Source organism: Puma concolor, chromosome A2 (assembly GCF_028749965.1).
Source record: "Puma concolor isolate L17-30 chromosome A2, mPumCon1.1.hap2, whole genome shotgun sequence".
Classification (NCBI taxonomy): domain Eukaryota; kingdom Metazoa; phylum Chordata; class Mammalia; order Carnivora; family Felidae; genus Puma; species Puma concolor.
The window spans coordinates 145,973,494-145,987,158 of NC_141668.1; the positions used below are offsets into that span (position 1 = coordinate 145,973,494).

Consider the following 13,665-nt stretch of genomic DNA (forward strand, 5'->3'; position numbering starts at 1 on the left):
AAAGAATTGGTTCATGTGACTGTGTGGACTGTCAGGTCCGAAATCTGCAGGGCAGGCCAGCAGGCTAGAGACACAGGGAAGAGTTGCTATTGCAGTCTTGAGTATGATGGTTCTATGAAGGCAGAATTCCTTCAGAAGAACCTCAGTTTTTTCTCTTAAGGGCTTCAACTAACTGAATGAGGCCAACCCACATTCTGAAGGATAATCTGCTTTACTCAATATCTACTGATTTAAATGCTAATCACATTTTAAAAGTACCTTCACAGCAACATCTAGACTGGTATTTGACTAAAAACTGGAAACTGTGGCCTAGCCAAGGTGACATATAAAATTAACCATCACACTCCCTGTTCCTCCCAAACCCTGGCAACCACTAACTTTCTCTCTATGGAATTGCCTATCCTACACATTTCATACAAATAGAATACAACATGTGGCCTTTTGTGTCCAGCTTCCACTTAACATAGTGTTTCCAAGGTTCATCGATGCTGTACTATGTAGAAGTACATAATTCCACTTTATTGTTGAGTAACATTCCATTACATGGTATACCACATTTTATTTATCCATTCATCAGTTGATGGTAAATTTGGGTTCTTCCCACTTTTTTTTATTATTATGAATAATGCTACTATGAACATTCATACAAGTTTTTGTATGGACATATGCTTTCATTACTCTTGGGTATATACATAGGAGTAGAATTGCTAGGTTAGATGGCAACTCTATAACATTCCGTTTTACCATGCAAACTGTTTGAAAAAATTCAAAACTAAAAATTTTGTTTACAAGCGTAACTACCATTCCTATACTGGTTACATACAGCATGATCTTGTTTTCTAGCCCTTAATTTTTGAAACAGAAGGAACTTTATAACTAGCATCTAATACTATAGTTAATATTTCAAGAAACAATAAAAAAACAAAATAGTCATTTTTTCTGTAATAGATTTACTTATGGGGGGTCATACATACATATATACATACACATTCTATTTAAATTTTTTTTAATGTTTATTTTATTCATTTCTGAGACAGAGACAGAGCATGAGTGGGGGAGGGGCAGAAAGAGAGAGGGAGACACAGAATCAGAAGCAGGCTCCAGGCTCTGAGCTGTCAGCACAGAGTCCAAAGCAGGGCTCGAACTCACAAACCGTGAGATCATGACCTGAGCCGAAGTCAGTCACTCAACCGACTGAGCCACCCAGGCGTGCCCCCACACACATTCTATTTAAAACACAACCTCCTGGGGCGCCTGGGTGGCTCAGTCAGTTGGGCATCTAACCTCGACTCAGGTCATGATCTCGCAGTTCACAGGTTCAAGCCCCGCATCAGGCTCTGGGCTGACAGCTCGGAGCATGGAGCCGGCTTCAGATTCTGTATCTCCCTGTCCCTTTGCCCCTCCCCTGCTCACGCTCTCTCTCTTTCGCAAAAATAAATAAACATTGAAAAAAAATTGTTTTAATAAATAAAACACAACTCCAAACATACTAAACTTAGAAATTATCTGATGTAAAAAAAAAAAAAAAAAGTATCATTTTTTTGTTTACTATAGTATCCGAACAGTGATACTCCAGTATCCTTACACATAAAGAGTTGTTTTTATTCAATCTGTAAAATATTAAGTGATTAATAAATACTGTTTGAGGAACTAATCTTCAATTAAAACTCTAAACTGATGGGGGCACTTGGGTGACTCAGTCAGTTAAGTGTCCAACTTCAGCTCAGGTCATGACCTCAAGGTTCGTGGGTTCAAGCCCCCGCATCAGGCTCTGTGCTGACAACTCGGAGCCTGGAGCCTGCTTCAGATTTGGTGTCTCCCTCTCTCTCTGCCCCTCCCCCCCAAAAAAAATAAACATTAAAAAAAAAAAAATACTAAACTGATTTACTATCAAAATATCTAAGAGTTAATAGACAATAAGGTTTTTATTTAATGCATTTTTTTTCTTCTGATCTGTTTTTCACTAACAGGCTGGTGATGAGATTAATGATGAAGAGTGCTGAGGTAGCAAGCAACAGAGTGGTCGAAAGTGCGCATTCTACAATCAGATGACTGGGGTCTGAATCCTGACTCTACTACCATCTTGTTACCCTGAACAAATTCCTTCACCTCTCTGAACCTCAGTTTTCTCATCTGTAAACAGGATGATAATACTACCTACTTCAGAAGTTTGTTGTGAGGATTAAATGAGATAATACATATAACTCTTAGCACACCACCTGGTAAATACTCAATAAATGATAGCTATCACTTTTACAGAAGTCTGGACGCTGGTCAGAACTCAGAGCATATTAACATATTTCAGATAAGCCTACCACAATTCACTTAATATCATCAGCTAAAAAGTACATTTTTAAAAAACATTGCTTTTGAGAGAGTGCACGTGCGCATGGGTAGAAGAAAGACGGGTGGTGGGGAGTCCCAAGCAGGCTCCATGAGCCCGACACGGGGCTAGATCCCACAAACCACGAGATCATGACCTGAGCCAAAATCAAGAGTCAGAAGCTTAACTGACTGAGCCACCTATAGGTGCCCCAAAAGTATATTTTAAATTATCACCCAATCACTTATGAAAAAAAGTAACAGAAAACTGTTTCTTTACCTACATACCCAAGTAGGTAAATACACAGAAAAAAGTTTTGAAAATTATATGCCAAACTAATAATAACAGTTACTTCTGTAGTAGGGAAGGAGGATGGGAGGTACCTATGTTCAGGAGGACATATATATTCTCTATATAGATTCCTATTGCTTGAATTTTTGAGAATGTATTCCTGATATTTGCAGAAGTAAAAAATACGAAGTAACAGCTTAAAAGTCCATACTGGAAATTCATTCTGCTTGGCTCAGCCAGAAAAAAACAGTAGGTATAAATGTAGACAAACCTATAAGCCTGAAAGTACTGACAAAACCTTAATACAAGTAAATAAGAAAACAAAGTTTCTTACACCTTTAAATTAAAATCTAACCCAAATTAAATAATTGGCAAAGAATACAGTACTAATCACCAAAAACTTCCATGTTTTCAAATGCCTATACAAACTTTTCAACTTTTCTTCTTTATACCTATCAGCCACACTCCTTAAGGATAAAAGATTTACATGGGAGGCAAGTTTTTCCAAGGCTGTTTCAGTTATTTGCATAAACACCCAAATCCAAATCAGTTGCCTGAATGCAAACCTAAGAAAAAATATATTTACTGCTGGAAGTAATAGAGGTATGTTTAAAAAATACTAGCTGACTCAGAGAAATAATTAACTCAGGTTCACATAGTCTTTGAAAGTCTTGTCATATGATACGATTTCAGTTATGCTCCCAGAAAATTATAACTTAGCCTATTTTTCAAGAGAGCAAAAGGCAAATTTTCATTATAATAACTGTTCAGTCCATAAGATAGTTTAGAATAAATGTCTAGCAGTTGGCTTTCATTTCGGGGGGGCTGAGGGGAGTAGAGCAGAATGTAGATTCTGGTCCCAACTCCCATAGTTACTAATAGATGACCTTGTACCAGTAACCTCTAAACATCCAACTCCTTTAGGATAAAATGCACCCAGCCTGTAGCTGCTCTACCTACCTCCTAGATATGTGTAAGAGGGTTACACATATCAAGTGAAATAAGAAAGTACTCTGACTATAAAATCCTTAAAACAAAAGTAGTATTTTGCATGAGAATGGATATGTGTGTAATACCTCAAAATTAATATCACCAAACACAAGATTATCTATGGTCCCAAAACGCTTAGCAAAGCATCTTGCACACTGCAAATTCTCAATAAGGAATGATTTATACAAAGACTACCTACTGGTAATTGAGTCCATGATCTCAAATTAGGAACTAACTCAAATGACCTTCTGCCCTTTGACCCCCCTCAGGGTTTGTAGAAGTACAGACTGCTCCATTGTTCAGACATCACTCATTCAAACATTTGTGTAGTGCCTATCCCCTTGTTCTCAAGAGCTCACATCTGGCAGGGCAACAGCACATTTGCATTATAGTTATTTTGTTGTCTGTGTCCCATACTGAAATTATATACAAAGTTCTATGGAAGTATAAAGGAAGCAGCAATTAATTCTTTAGTCAGTGGGAGTTAGGGAAGGTTTCACATTGGAACTGGGCCTCGAGGGATGAAGGGGAAAGGTCATTCTGGAAGACAAAACAGCAAAAAAGGCACTTGTTCTAGTAACAGTGAGCACTGTCACACAGCTACTGCACAGAGTTTGGGGCAAAGGGAAAAAAAGTAAGAGAAGATGGAGCTGGAAAAAGGAGAAATGAGAGAGATTTTGAATGGGTTTGTACATCAAGTTAAAAATTAACAGGGCAACAATTAAGATTTTTGAGGAGACTTGGAAACTGTTCATTCATTTGTAGTGGCAGAGAGAGAAGCACCAGCAGGAGAATCCTTAGAACATTTCTGCAGCTAACAAATGCCATCATTTTTCTTGATTTAAGTAACTGACATACATTAAGAACCAATCTCAGTCTTTTCACTTAAAAGTCTAAATGACAGACACTCTCCTCCCTATTTACCAAAGAGAATAGATACTAAGCTCTAACATAAATACCACTTGAAAAAAACAAATAGGAGCCTGAGAAGGCAAAGAGTGGTTTCAACTTAAGAAGTAAAGTCAAATACCTAAGCAGGAAAAAAAAAAAAAAAGGTTTCAAGTATATACACCACCCATATTTTTAACAGCTTGAATAGATAAAATGTTTCATTAATTTTCCACTATTGTGAAAAGTGTGAAATGAATCCGTGTTTTGGATATACAACTTGGCCTTCTAAACATGTTTACATCAACGTGTCTTAAACATAACATTGGTCGATTATAACGCTTTCTCACAAAAACCAGCACCTCTTAATGACATTTTTACTTCTATCAACAAAAAAATCTGGTAAAGCAATACACAAACAAATAAAATCAATGATCTGATATTTTCCAAAAGCTGAAGCCAGGATCTCTGCTGTCATATTTAGATGCGGGGAAGAAGCAATTATCTTGGCTATCAAATTCTGGAGATTCTTCTCTTTCAATGGTTTCCTTGCAATGTCCTTGGAATGTGACATATCATACCTGCTTTTATGCCTTTACTTCAGTAATTCTTCTCACCCAAAACTCCTTCTCCTGGTATTTACATCCGTTATTTACATCTGCCTTACTTTAAGTCCTAAGGTCTATCTCAAATTGGATCTCATCCATGAATCATCCCTAAAATCTCCAGAACTTACAGAACCTCTCTTTTTGCTCAAGTCCTAATAGGCAAGATAATATATTTGTCTTTTCTCACTTTCTGGCATTTAATCATTTTTATTCCTACTGTGAGCCTGGTCTATGCCCTTACAAAATGACATCATATCTAAACTGTTACAAAGCCTTGGAATAGCAGAGAAGTTAAGAGCTTGGGTTCTAGACTCCCTAGAGTTAAGAGTCCAAATGCCTACATTCAAATCCTGCCTCTACCATTTAATAGCTATGTGAATTTAGGCAAATTAATCTAATCTAATCTTTCTGTGCCTTAATTTCCTCAAAGGTTAATATGGGAAAAATAAGCACCTATCTTAAATAGTTATTTAAGGATTAACTGTTAACATGTAAAGCAGTTAGAACAGGACATGTTACATAGTTAGTGCACAACAAGTGTTAATTAAGCAGTTACCCATTTGCCCTTGCTCCAGGCCTCCCTACATATTGTTGTTGTATCACTTTTAAATGGTGGTTCTGTTATATCAGCGCACAGAACTTTCCCTGGTCTCCCATAGTGCATGGATCCATGCCCTTGGTAATTAAGGTACTCCACAACTATCTACTCAGCTTCAGTTACTCAGCATCTACTTTATACAAAATAAGAGACAGATATAAGGCAGACACACCCTCTGTTTCATGGTCTGACAACTAAGTATAAAAAAGAGATACAAACATAAAACATCACACAGAATGGATGTTCACCCATAGCTACTCTCCAAAAACACTCTCGAATCCAACAAAATCGATTTCATCAGTGATGGGAAGATGTCAAACTCATTCAAGATTATCTGCTTTTGTCTGTTTTATTTTACTCTCATCTCCTCAAAACACACAAAAACGACCCAAAAAAGGATACCTTTTCTTAGTGTGTAACTATCCACCCCTATTTTAAAGTCGAATTAAAACACCATCACTCTTGCCATTTAAACTTATTTAATACTATCTTGTCTCATTCAACTATTCTCAAAGTGTATAGTCACCCTCTCTATCTAAAACATAGGTTCCTAGAAAGAAGGAGTGACAATCTCTTCCCAGTTTTGTTGTTTTCTTCCCTCTCATCACTGTGCCCTCCACTAAAACAGATCATGATAGAACAGGTGCTCAAAAATATGCATAGAATTTAAGTAAAAAAGTGAAACTGGAAGTAGAATACTCCTACTACTACCACTTGTTACTAATTACTAAGTAAACTAGAGTAAGAGTAGAAATAGACTACCGTATCAACCACTAGACTATCCCTTGTCCATAAAGCCTCAAAGCAAGTGGGACCACCGAAATCAGGAGGTAGTCCACTCACTATCCCTTCTATGCAACCACCACATGGAGAGATTTGCTTCTTCAGTGGTACCTTGGAACAATGGAAGGATTAAAAACATTCCATTATCTGCCATCTTATTTCAAGAGTCTGACCTCCAAAAAGAAGTGAAGGATGTACACAGGACCAGCATCCAAGCAGGGCAAAAACCAACTGCTACACCCCTAAGTAGATGATTTGGGAAAACTTATTAAATTCCACTTTGTCACAAAGCTGTTGCTCTCCAACAAGCAGGTTTTAAGTACCATAACACATTCCACACTTAGCATTAAAAAAGTATCACCTAAGGGCATCTGGGTGGCTCAGTCTATTAAGTGACCGATACTCGATTTCGGCTCAGGTCACGATCTCACAGTTCATGGGATTGAGCCCAACATCAGGCTCACACACTCTCTCTCAAGATACATACATAAATAAACATTTTTTTAAAAAAGCATCACCTAGATTTCCATGTGCCTATGTTTTCCAAATTTTCTTTTTTTTTTAATTTTTTTTTAACGTTTTATTTATTTTTGAAACAGAGAGAGACACAGCATGAACGAGGGAGGGGCAGAGAGAGAGGGAAACACAGAATCGGAAGCAGGATCCAGGCTCTGAGCCATCAGCCCAGAGCCCGACGCGGGGCTCGAACTCGCGGATCGCGAGATCGTGACCTGAGCTGAAGTCGGACGCTTAACCAACTGAGCCACCCAGGCGCCCCTGTTTTCCAAATTTTCTACAACGAACATGTATTACTTAAATAATCAGAGAGCTTCGTATTTATTACTTCTTCCAGCTCTTTATTTATTTTTGAGAGACAGAGAGAGAGAGCGAGCATGCAGGGAGGGGCAGAGAGAAAGGGAAAGAAACCGAATCCCAACCAGGCCCCGCACTGTCAGCACCAAGCATGATGCAGGGCTCAAACCTACAGTGAGATCATGATCTGGGCCAAAATCAAGAGTCAGATGCTTAACCGACTGAGCCACCCAAATGCCCCATTACTTCCTCCAGCTTTTCATGGGTCTCCTTTAATGGCCAGTGCCAAATGCAAAAGTCCCAAGGTAAAAGTCAACCGAAAGGCATATTACTTCAATTTTCCACCTCCCGGGGAAAGTGCCAATTTGAACAAAGTTCTCAACTTCATTTGTTTCAATTTTAAAAATTATTTCTACATATGCCATCACATGAAAGAAAAACAATTGTCATTACCTTCCTAAGACTCCACAGCAATACAGCAAATTGCAAAGAGCTGCCTAAATGGTTCCCTGTTTCCCCACCTTAAACACCCTCCTCCCTAAGTACTGACCTCTTAATAAGGACCCGAAAAGGTGCTCAGTAATTTACATGATTATCTCAATCCTGAAAACAAGAGTAGGTACCATTATTATCCCCAGGAGACAAAACTAAAGTTTGAAGACGTTTGAAAAATAAAAACTTGGGGGTGCCTGGGTGACTCAGTTGGTTAAACGTCTGACTCTTGATTCTGGCTCAGGTCATGATCTCATGGTTTGAGAGTTTGAGCCCCATGTCAGGCTCTGTGCTGACAGCATGGAGTCTGCTTAAAATTCTCTCTCTCTTCCCTTTCCCAGCTCATGTTCGTTCTCGTTCTCTCCCTTTCTCTCTCTCTCTCTCTTCCCCCCCAAAAAATAAAATAAATAAATAAAATAAAATAAAATAAAATAAAATAAAATAAAATAAAATAAAATAAAATAAAATAAAATAAAATAAAAATACAAACTTGCCTAAGGTGATGCTTGCAGAAGGAGGGGATTCTGGTGTTGTACAAAGAAATTTGCTGGGAATATATATTAGGCTCAGTGACTTTTGTTAGGAGAAATCCTCAAACAGGAAATTTCACACATAGAAAACAATAAGTAATATTTGGTCGAACGATGGGTTTTCTTTGGACTTGTGTATCTCAGGATATCTGGCACATAATAGGTGCTCAATAAAAACATGTCTGTTCAAACCTAAAATTTAAATAATTCATAAAACAATTTGATCACATGGCAAAATCCAACAGGCTATTTGTTTTAACTAAATTAGTTTGTACAACAATCAATAATTATATCTATGCCTAAAGTAATGACTTCATGTCCTGAAGTGTTTCTAGCTAAAGCAGAAAAAAAGTGAAAATGGAAATAAGCTATACATCTTTTAAAGTTTTTTCTAATTACAAATTCCATTAAAAATTTTAACGTCATCTCAATTTATACAATACTCACTATTTATCTATCCTTAGCCATCTTAAAATAACCTATTGTGAGGGTTTTAGTATAGCCATGAAACACACTGTTCATATAACCACTATTTTTTAAATAAGTAATAGAAAAAATCTGAGTCTCCTTTGAATAGTGTATCAAAGAAGGTGCATTTGCAGATTATGTACTTTAAGGAAACCTGTTATCTGATTAAGTTGGACCTTAGCTTAGACAAAAAGGTAAAGCTGATTAAGTTAGGACACTAGCAGTTAACTGATGTTTGAATTTGATAGCTGGAAAGATGAGTTTTGTGAACACTCACTTTAAATGCTTATGGATAATCCATGAAGTCTTTTAGGCATCCAAATTTTAGTTTCCAGGGAGAAAAAAAGGGTCTGTTCCATAGGTAAATGAACATCTGGTGTTATACAGAAAAATTAACATATTTTTCAGTTCTCATCCTACACACAGAGTAGGGCATAGGTATTATGCAAGCACAATCTTTTCCTCCTTTCTTTAAAAAATGATTTATATAATAATTCCTTAATTCAGTAGCAACAGAAATAATGTTTTCTCTTTTTTTTTTTTTTGTTTTGTTTTTTAGGCTCAGGCTTCTTTCATTTCAAAACCCTACTCTTCAAGACTTAAATTCTTCCTCTAAAAAAGACCTAATCATTTAACTCAGAGAGAGCAAAAAGTCAGGAGGTGAAACCCAAGGTATTCCTATTAGTCTTACATAACTTACTCTAAGTTGGAACTGAAACAATAGCTTAACTAAAACCTGAGGTATAAGGACAAAAATCAGTTCTTTAGTATATTCTCCACACACATAAACAGTTTTAAAAATTAAAAGGGCCTTATTTTTTTTCTTGCATTCTTAAAATATAAGCACCCACTACAGAATAAATTAGGGCACCAATATAAAATGCAAAAGAGTCACACTTAAAATAAAGAGCATTAAATTCATCCTATCACATCGAGGTAATGCAATTGACAGAACTGGGAAATAATTTCAAATAAATTAATTTCTTAACACTGATTTTTAAAAATCACCTCTGTAAGTATGCATTAAGTATTTTTTATAAGTTCTCGCAGGAAACATCAAAAAGTGATTTTCAAAAGCAATATATGTATGTTCATCCATCTTGCAAACAAAACTGAAAATGTAAAGTTACAGTTATTAGTGCTTAAACGAAATTGGCTTTTAAAATTGCAAATTACTCGTTCATGGGTAAATATGTATCAAATCTTTCAAAAATGTAAATTTACACAAACAACTGTCCTTACTAGGAAGACCCTGATCTGCACTCAATTAAAAGCTATGTGTTAACACCACTGAGACACCTGAGCCTCAGTGTAATACCAGCCACAGATTCCCTGCATTGCTTTGGAAACTGCTGCTTGCTTACTAAAGCACTGAACCGCAAATTCGCCTTTCTAAAAAGACTGGAAGCAAGAAGCCAAGTTTCACTATCTAGTTTTCCGAAATGAACTAGGGTTTGGGATTTCACTGGGAATGACCACATTATCAAGATGCCATCGCCCTCCCGAGGCATTTAATTACAGTACCTTCTCTGTTTCCATTCAACCACCTCAACTAAACTTCCAATAGAATCAGACACACAAAAAGTTGCTTCCATGGCCTTGCTGAAAGTCTCCTCTGGGTGCAACGCTGGGATCCTGCATATATTACACAGAAAGGGCAAAGGGAAACGAAAAGTAAAGATTGTTAGATAACGTGGTGACATTACCTTGCCCGTCTTGTGATCAAACCAGACGAGAGCGTGGTTCCTTGACAGCACTTTGCAATCAAAGGTAGCATTATTCTGAGCTGGTCGACAGCGGGCCACGGAGCGGCCGATTTTAATAGGTTCGTCCAGGTAGACATGGCGCTCCTGAAATGGGTGCGAGTTCGGGCGGCAAGTGAAGATGGCCAAGGCTGACGGCATCGAGGACAGACTGGGGTGTCTCTCCTACCAAGGGACAAAGAGGAGTTCCACCGGATCCGGACTGCCCTTCACAAGCTTATACCCCTATCCCCCCCAAAATTTTAAATTAAAACAAACTGCGCATTGTCTAAGCATAACCAGTGAACATTAACAACTCTTCACTTGAGTGGGAAGACAAGCCAGCGCAAGCCCCATCACCTCCTTTAAAACCCAGCAGCGCCCTGATCAGACAAAGTCCCCGACTGGCAGCTTTCAGTCCATCCTCTTCCCTGGGAAGAAAAGGCTCAAACATCGGTCAGCTCCGGCTAAGAAAACTCCTGGAAGACAGTTCAGGGACTGGAGGTATCCAAGCAGATGAGTCACACACCAATTCTTGTGTTTTGTTTGGGATCGCGGCCGCTTTTCCCCCTCGGTGGCGGAAATGTTGCAGCACTGCAGCATGAAGGAAGGGTCGGTTCCGTGCGGCCAGGAAGGTCCTTTTGGGCCGAAGGAAGGTGTAGCCGAGCACCTCTGGGCAGCCACCGCCCGTCTTCGAGGGCCTCGAGAGTGGAAGGGCAGGGGCGAGGGGGTCGGTGAGGGGGTCTAGACGGCCAGCGGGACAGTCTGCATTGCTCTTGCTGCACGGAGGCCACCCGGGAGGTGGCACGGGGTCCCTGGCACGAGCCGAGGCAGCGGTGGCTGGGGTCCTTGGCGCGAGGAACGGGGACAGGCAGAGGCGCGGGCAGCGGCCGAGTGGGGACTCCCGGGCACCTGGCGGGCGTCCCCGCGCCCAGGGCGGGGATCCGGCTCGGCAGGCCGGTACGGACCGAGCGAGGCGCAACCCCGGGGAGGCTTGGGGGGTCTCGGCCGGCAGGAAGTTGGTTCCTGGACGTCTGAGCTCCTGGCTGCTGCTCAGCACACGGGCAGCCTTCCTTCAGGGTCGCCCCCACGAGGGTCGCATCTCAGGGACGGCAGCCGCAGCTCCCAGCGGACGAGGAGGTGGGGGAGGGAGGCTGGCCCGGAGATTGGGGGAGAGGCCTGGAGGCCCCGGGCTGGGTCCGCCGCAGCCTCCACCACTCGCGGCCGGTGGAACACGCTCAGGCTGTGCCCGACAAGGCAGGAAACTTTCCGACCTGGTGGGGAAAACATCAAAACAAACGGCCGTCAGGCGCCGGTGCCCGCCCGCCTCAGCCCGCACCCCCTTCAACCCGCCCCTTGCCAGTCCCCACGACTGGCCAAGACCTCGGCCGACCTCTCCGCGGACTAGCTGCTGGGATTTAGAGCCCGAACGCCACGACGGGTCCAGCCTCCCTCGCCGCCGCCACCACCGCCTCAGCTTACCTTGCCAGCGCCGGCCGCCATAGTGACTCTGACTGAAACCTACCCGGTGCACCGCCACGGGAACGCGCACCGTTCAAGGGCCCTCCTACCCCCTCTCCCGCGCCGTAGTCCAGGGTCGTCACGTGTTCGACGCCGTGGAAGCCATGATGGTCAAGGGCAGAGAAGAGGGCACGCTAATTTTTAAGGAGCCTCCAGGCGCCATGTTAGTTAAGGGCTGGAAGCTTCAAACCATGGGACAACCTTTACAACCATTTTGGTTAAGGGCAAGAGAAAATTTGACCTGTTGAAGGCTTTCCAGACAAAACGTGACAACTTCCTGCGTTACCATCTTGGTAAGAAGACACCAGCTTTTACTAAATTTTACTCATCATACTTCTCGTTGAAGATACCAACGAGCGAAGAGAACAGACACATCCGAAGGAGATGTTCATTTGCAGTCATCTTAGCTGTGGGCAACACAGTCCCTTACAGCCGCCTTAGGTGTGGCCAACCAGATTCCCACAAGTCTCAGGATTTGTGCATCTAAAATGAGATCCCTCCTCCCCCTGCAAAAGTCTTCTGAGAATCCTGCCCAGAGAAAAACTCTTAGTCTCCGCATTCCATTTCAAATGACCATTCTTCTCTTGGGACCTATCACGTCCCCCAGGGCTCCAATGCAGATTCTACCCCGGAAAGAGTGTGACTTCAGAAAGTTTAAAATCACCGTGCTTCCAGAGAAAGGTCAAACAATTTCCAATATGAAAAAAAAGAGGGTATAGTCCCCATTCATAATATTATGGTAGATGACGAGTCTGTAGAAGGAAAAAATACAAAACCTAAAAGAAAATTTCAAGAAAAGATGGTGGGAAGGAGTTTTATTCATTTAGAACCAATGGTGGCTTCATTCTTCAAATTCCTTTGACAACAGGCTCTACCACTGTGTGACCTTGAGTTTATCTAAAACTTTTCTAAACCCTTTCAAGCCTCCTTTTCTCATCTATTACTTGGAGATGATACATAACTCACCTGTTATTGGGAGAATTCATTTCAATACTTACATATAGGAGTTTGGCCCTGTCCTACCTGTCCCAAGTTCTGTGCTGGGCCCTGGAGACACAATTGAACAAAACCTCAATCCCTGTCCTCTGAAAGCACACCTGGATACTGTGGGATAGGAAGGGCGGTGGGGAGGAGACAAACGCATAGATATTTCACTTTGATGTAATGAGGGCTAAGATGGAAGCAAACAGTGAGTGCTAAAGGTGTCAGGGACTGCCTTCTGAGGGAGGTAACTGAACTGAATGAAGGAAAGTAGGAAAACCACAATAAATACAGTATTTATTGAATGGCTTCTTAAATGTCCAGTAAAAGAGAATAGCAAGAAAGGAACAAAGCTATTTGAAACAGTAGACCAATGTGCCTGGCGCATAATAGTGAAATAAATATTTGATGCATGAATGAAAATTACATACTGTTACTCATTATTACAGGGTAAAGAAGGAGTGGCACAAAATGAGTCTGGAGAAAAGAATATGCATTGGATTATAAAGATACTGGGTATTTGTGTACTTTTCTAGGACTCTTCACTAATTCAGCAAATATGTATTGAACTACTACAGCGTTCCAGGTACTTTATTCTGGGAAAAAATAAAGATATGTTGAAAAGTTTTAATATAAG

General features: G+C 40.6%; 1 protein-coding gene across 31 annotated transcripts in view; it reads right to left on the minus strand.

Annotated features, from left to right (window-relative positions):
- Nucleotides 1-11,216, minus strand: part of SLMAP (sarcolemma associated protein) — a 150,368-nt gene extending 139,152 nt beyond the window's left edge. For all 31 annotated transcript variants that reach the window (XM_086697837.1, XM_086697839.1, XM_025916257.2 and 28 more), the window contains exon 1: nucleotides 10,491-11,216. In XM_086697837.1, the coding sequence (XP_086553963.1) occupies nucleotides 10,491-10,688 (198 nt within the window). In that variant the 5' untranslated portion in view covers nucleotides 10,689-11,216. The remainder of the gene's footprint in view (nucleotides 1-10,490) is intronic.
- Between the last annotated feature and the right edge of the window lie 2,449 nt (nucleotides 11,217-13,665).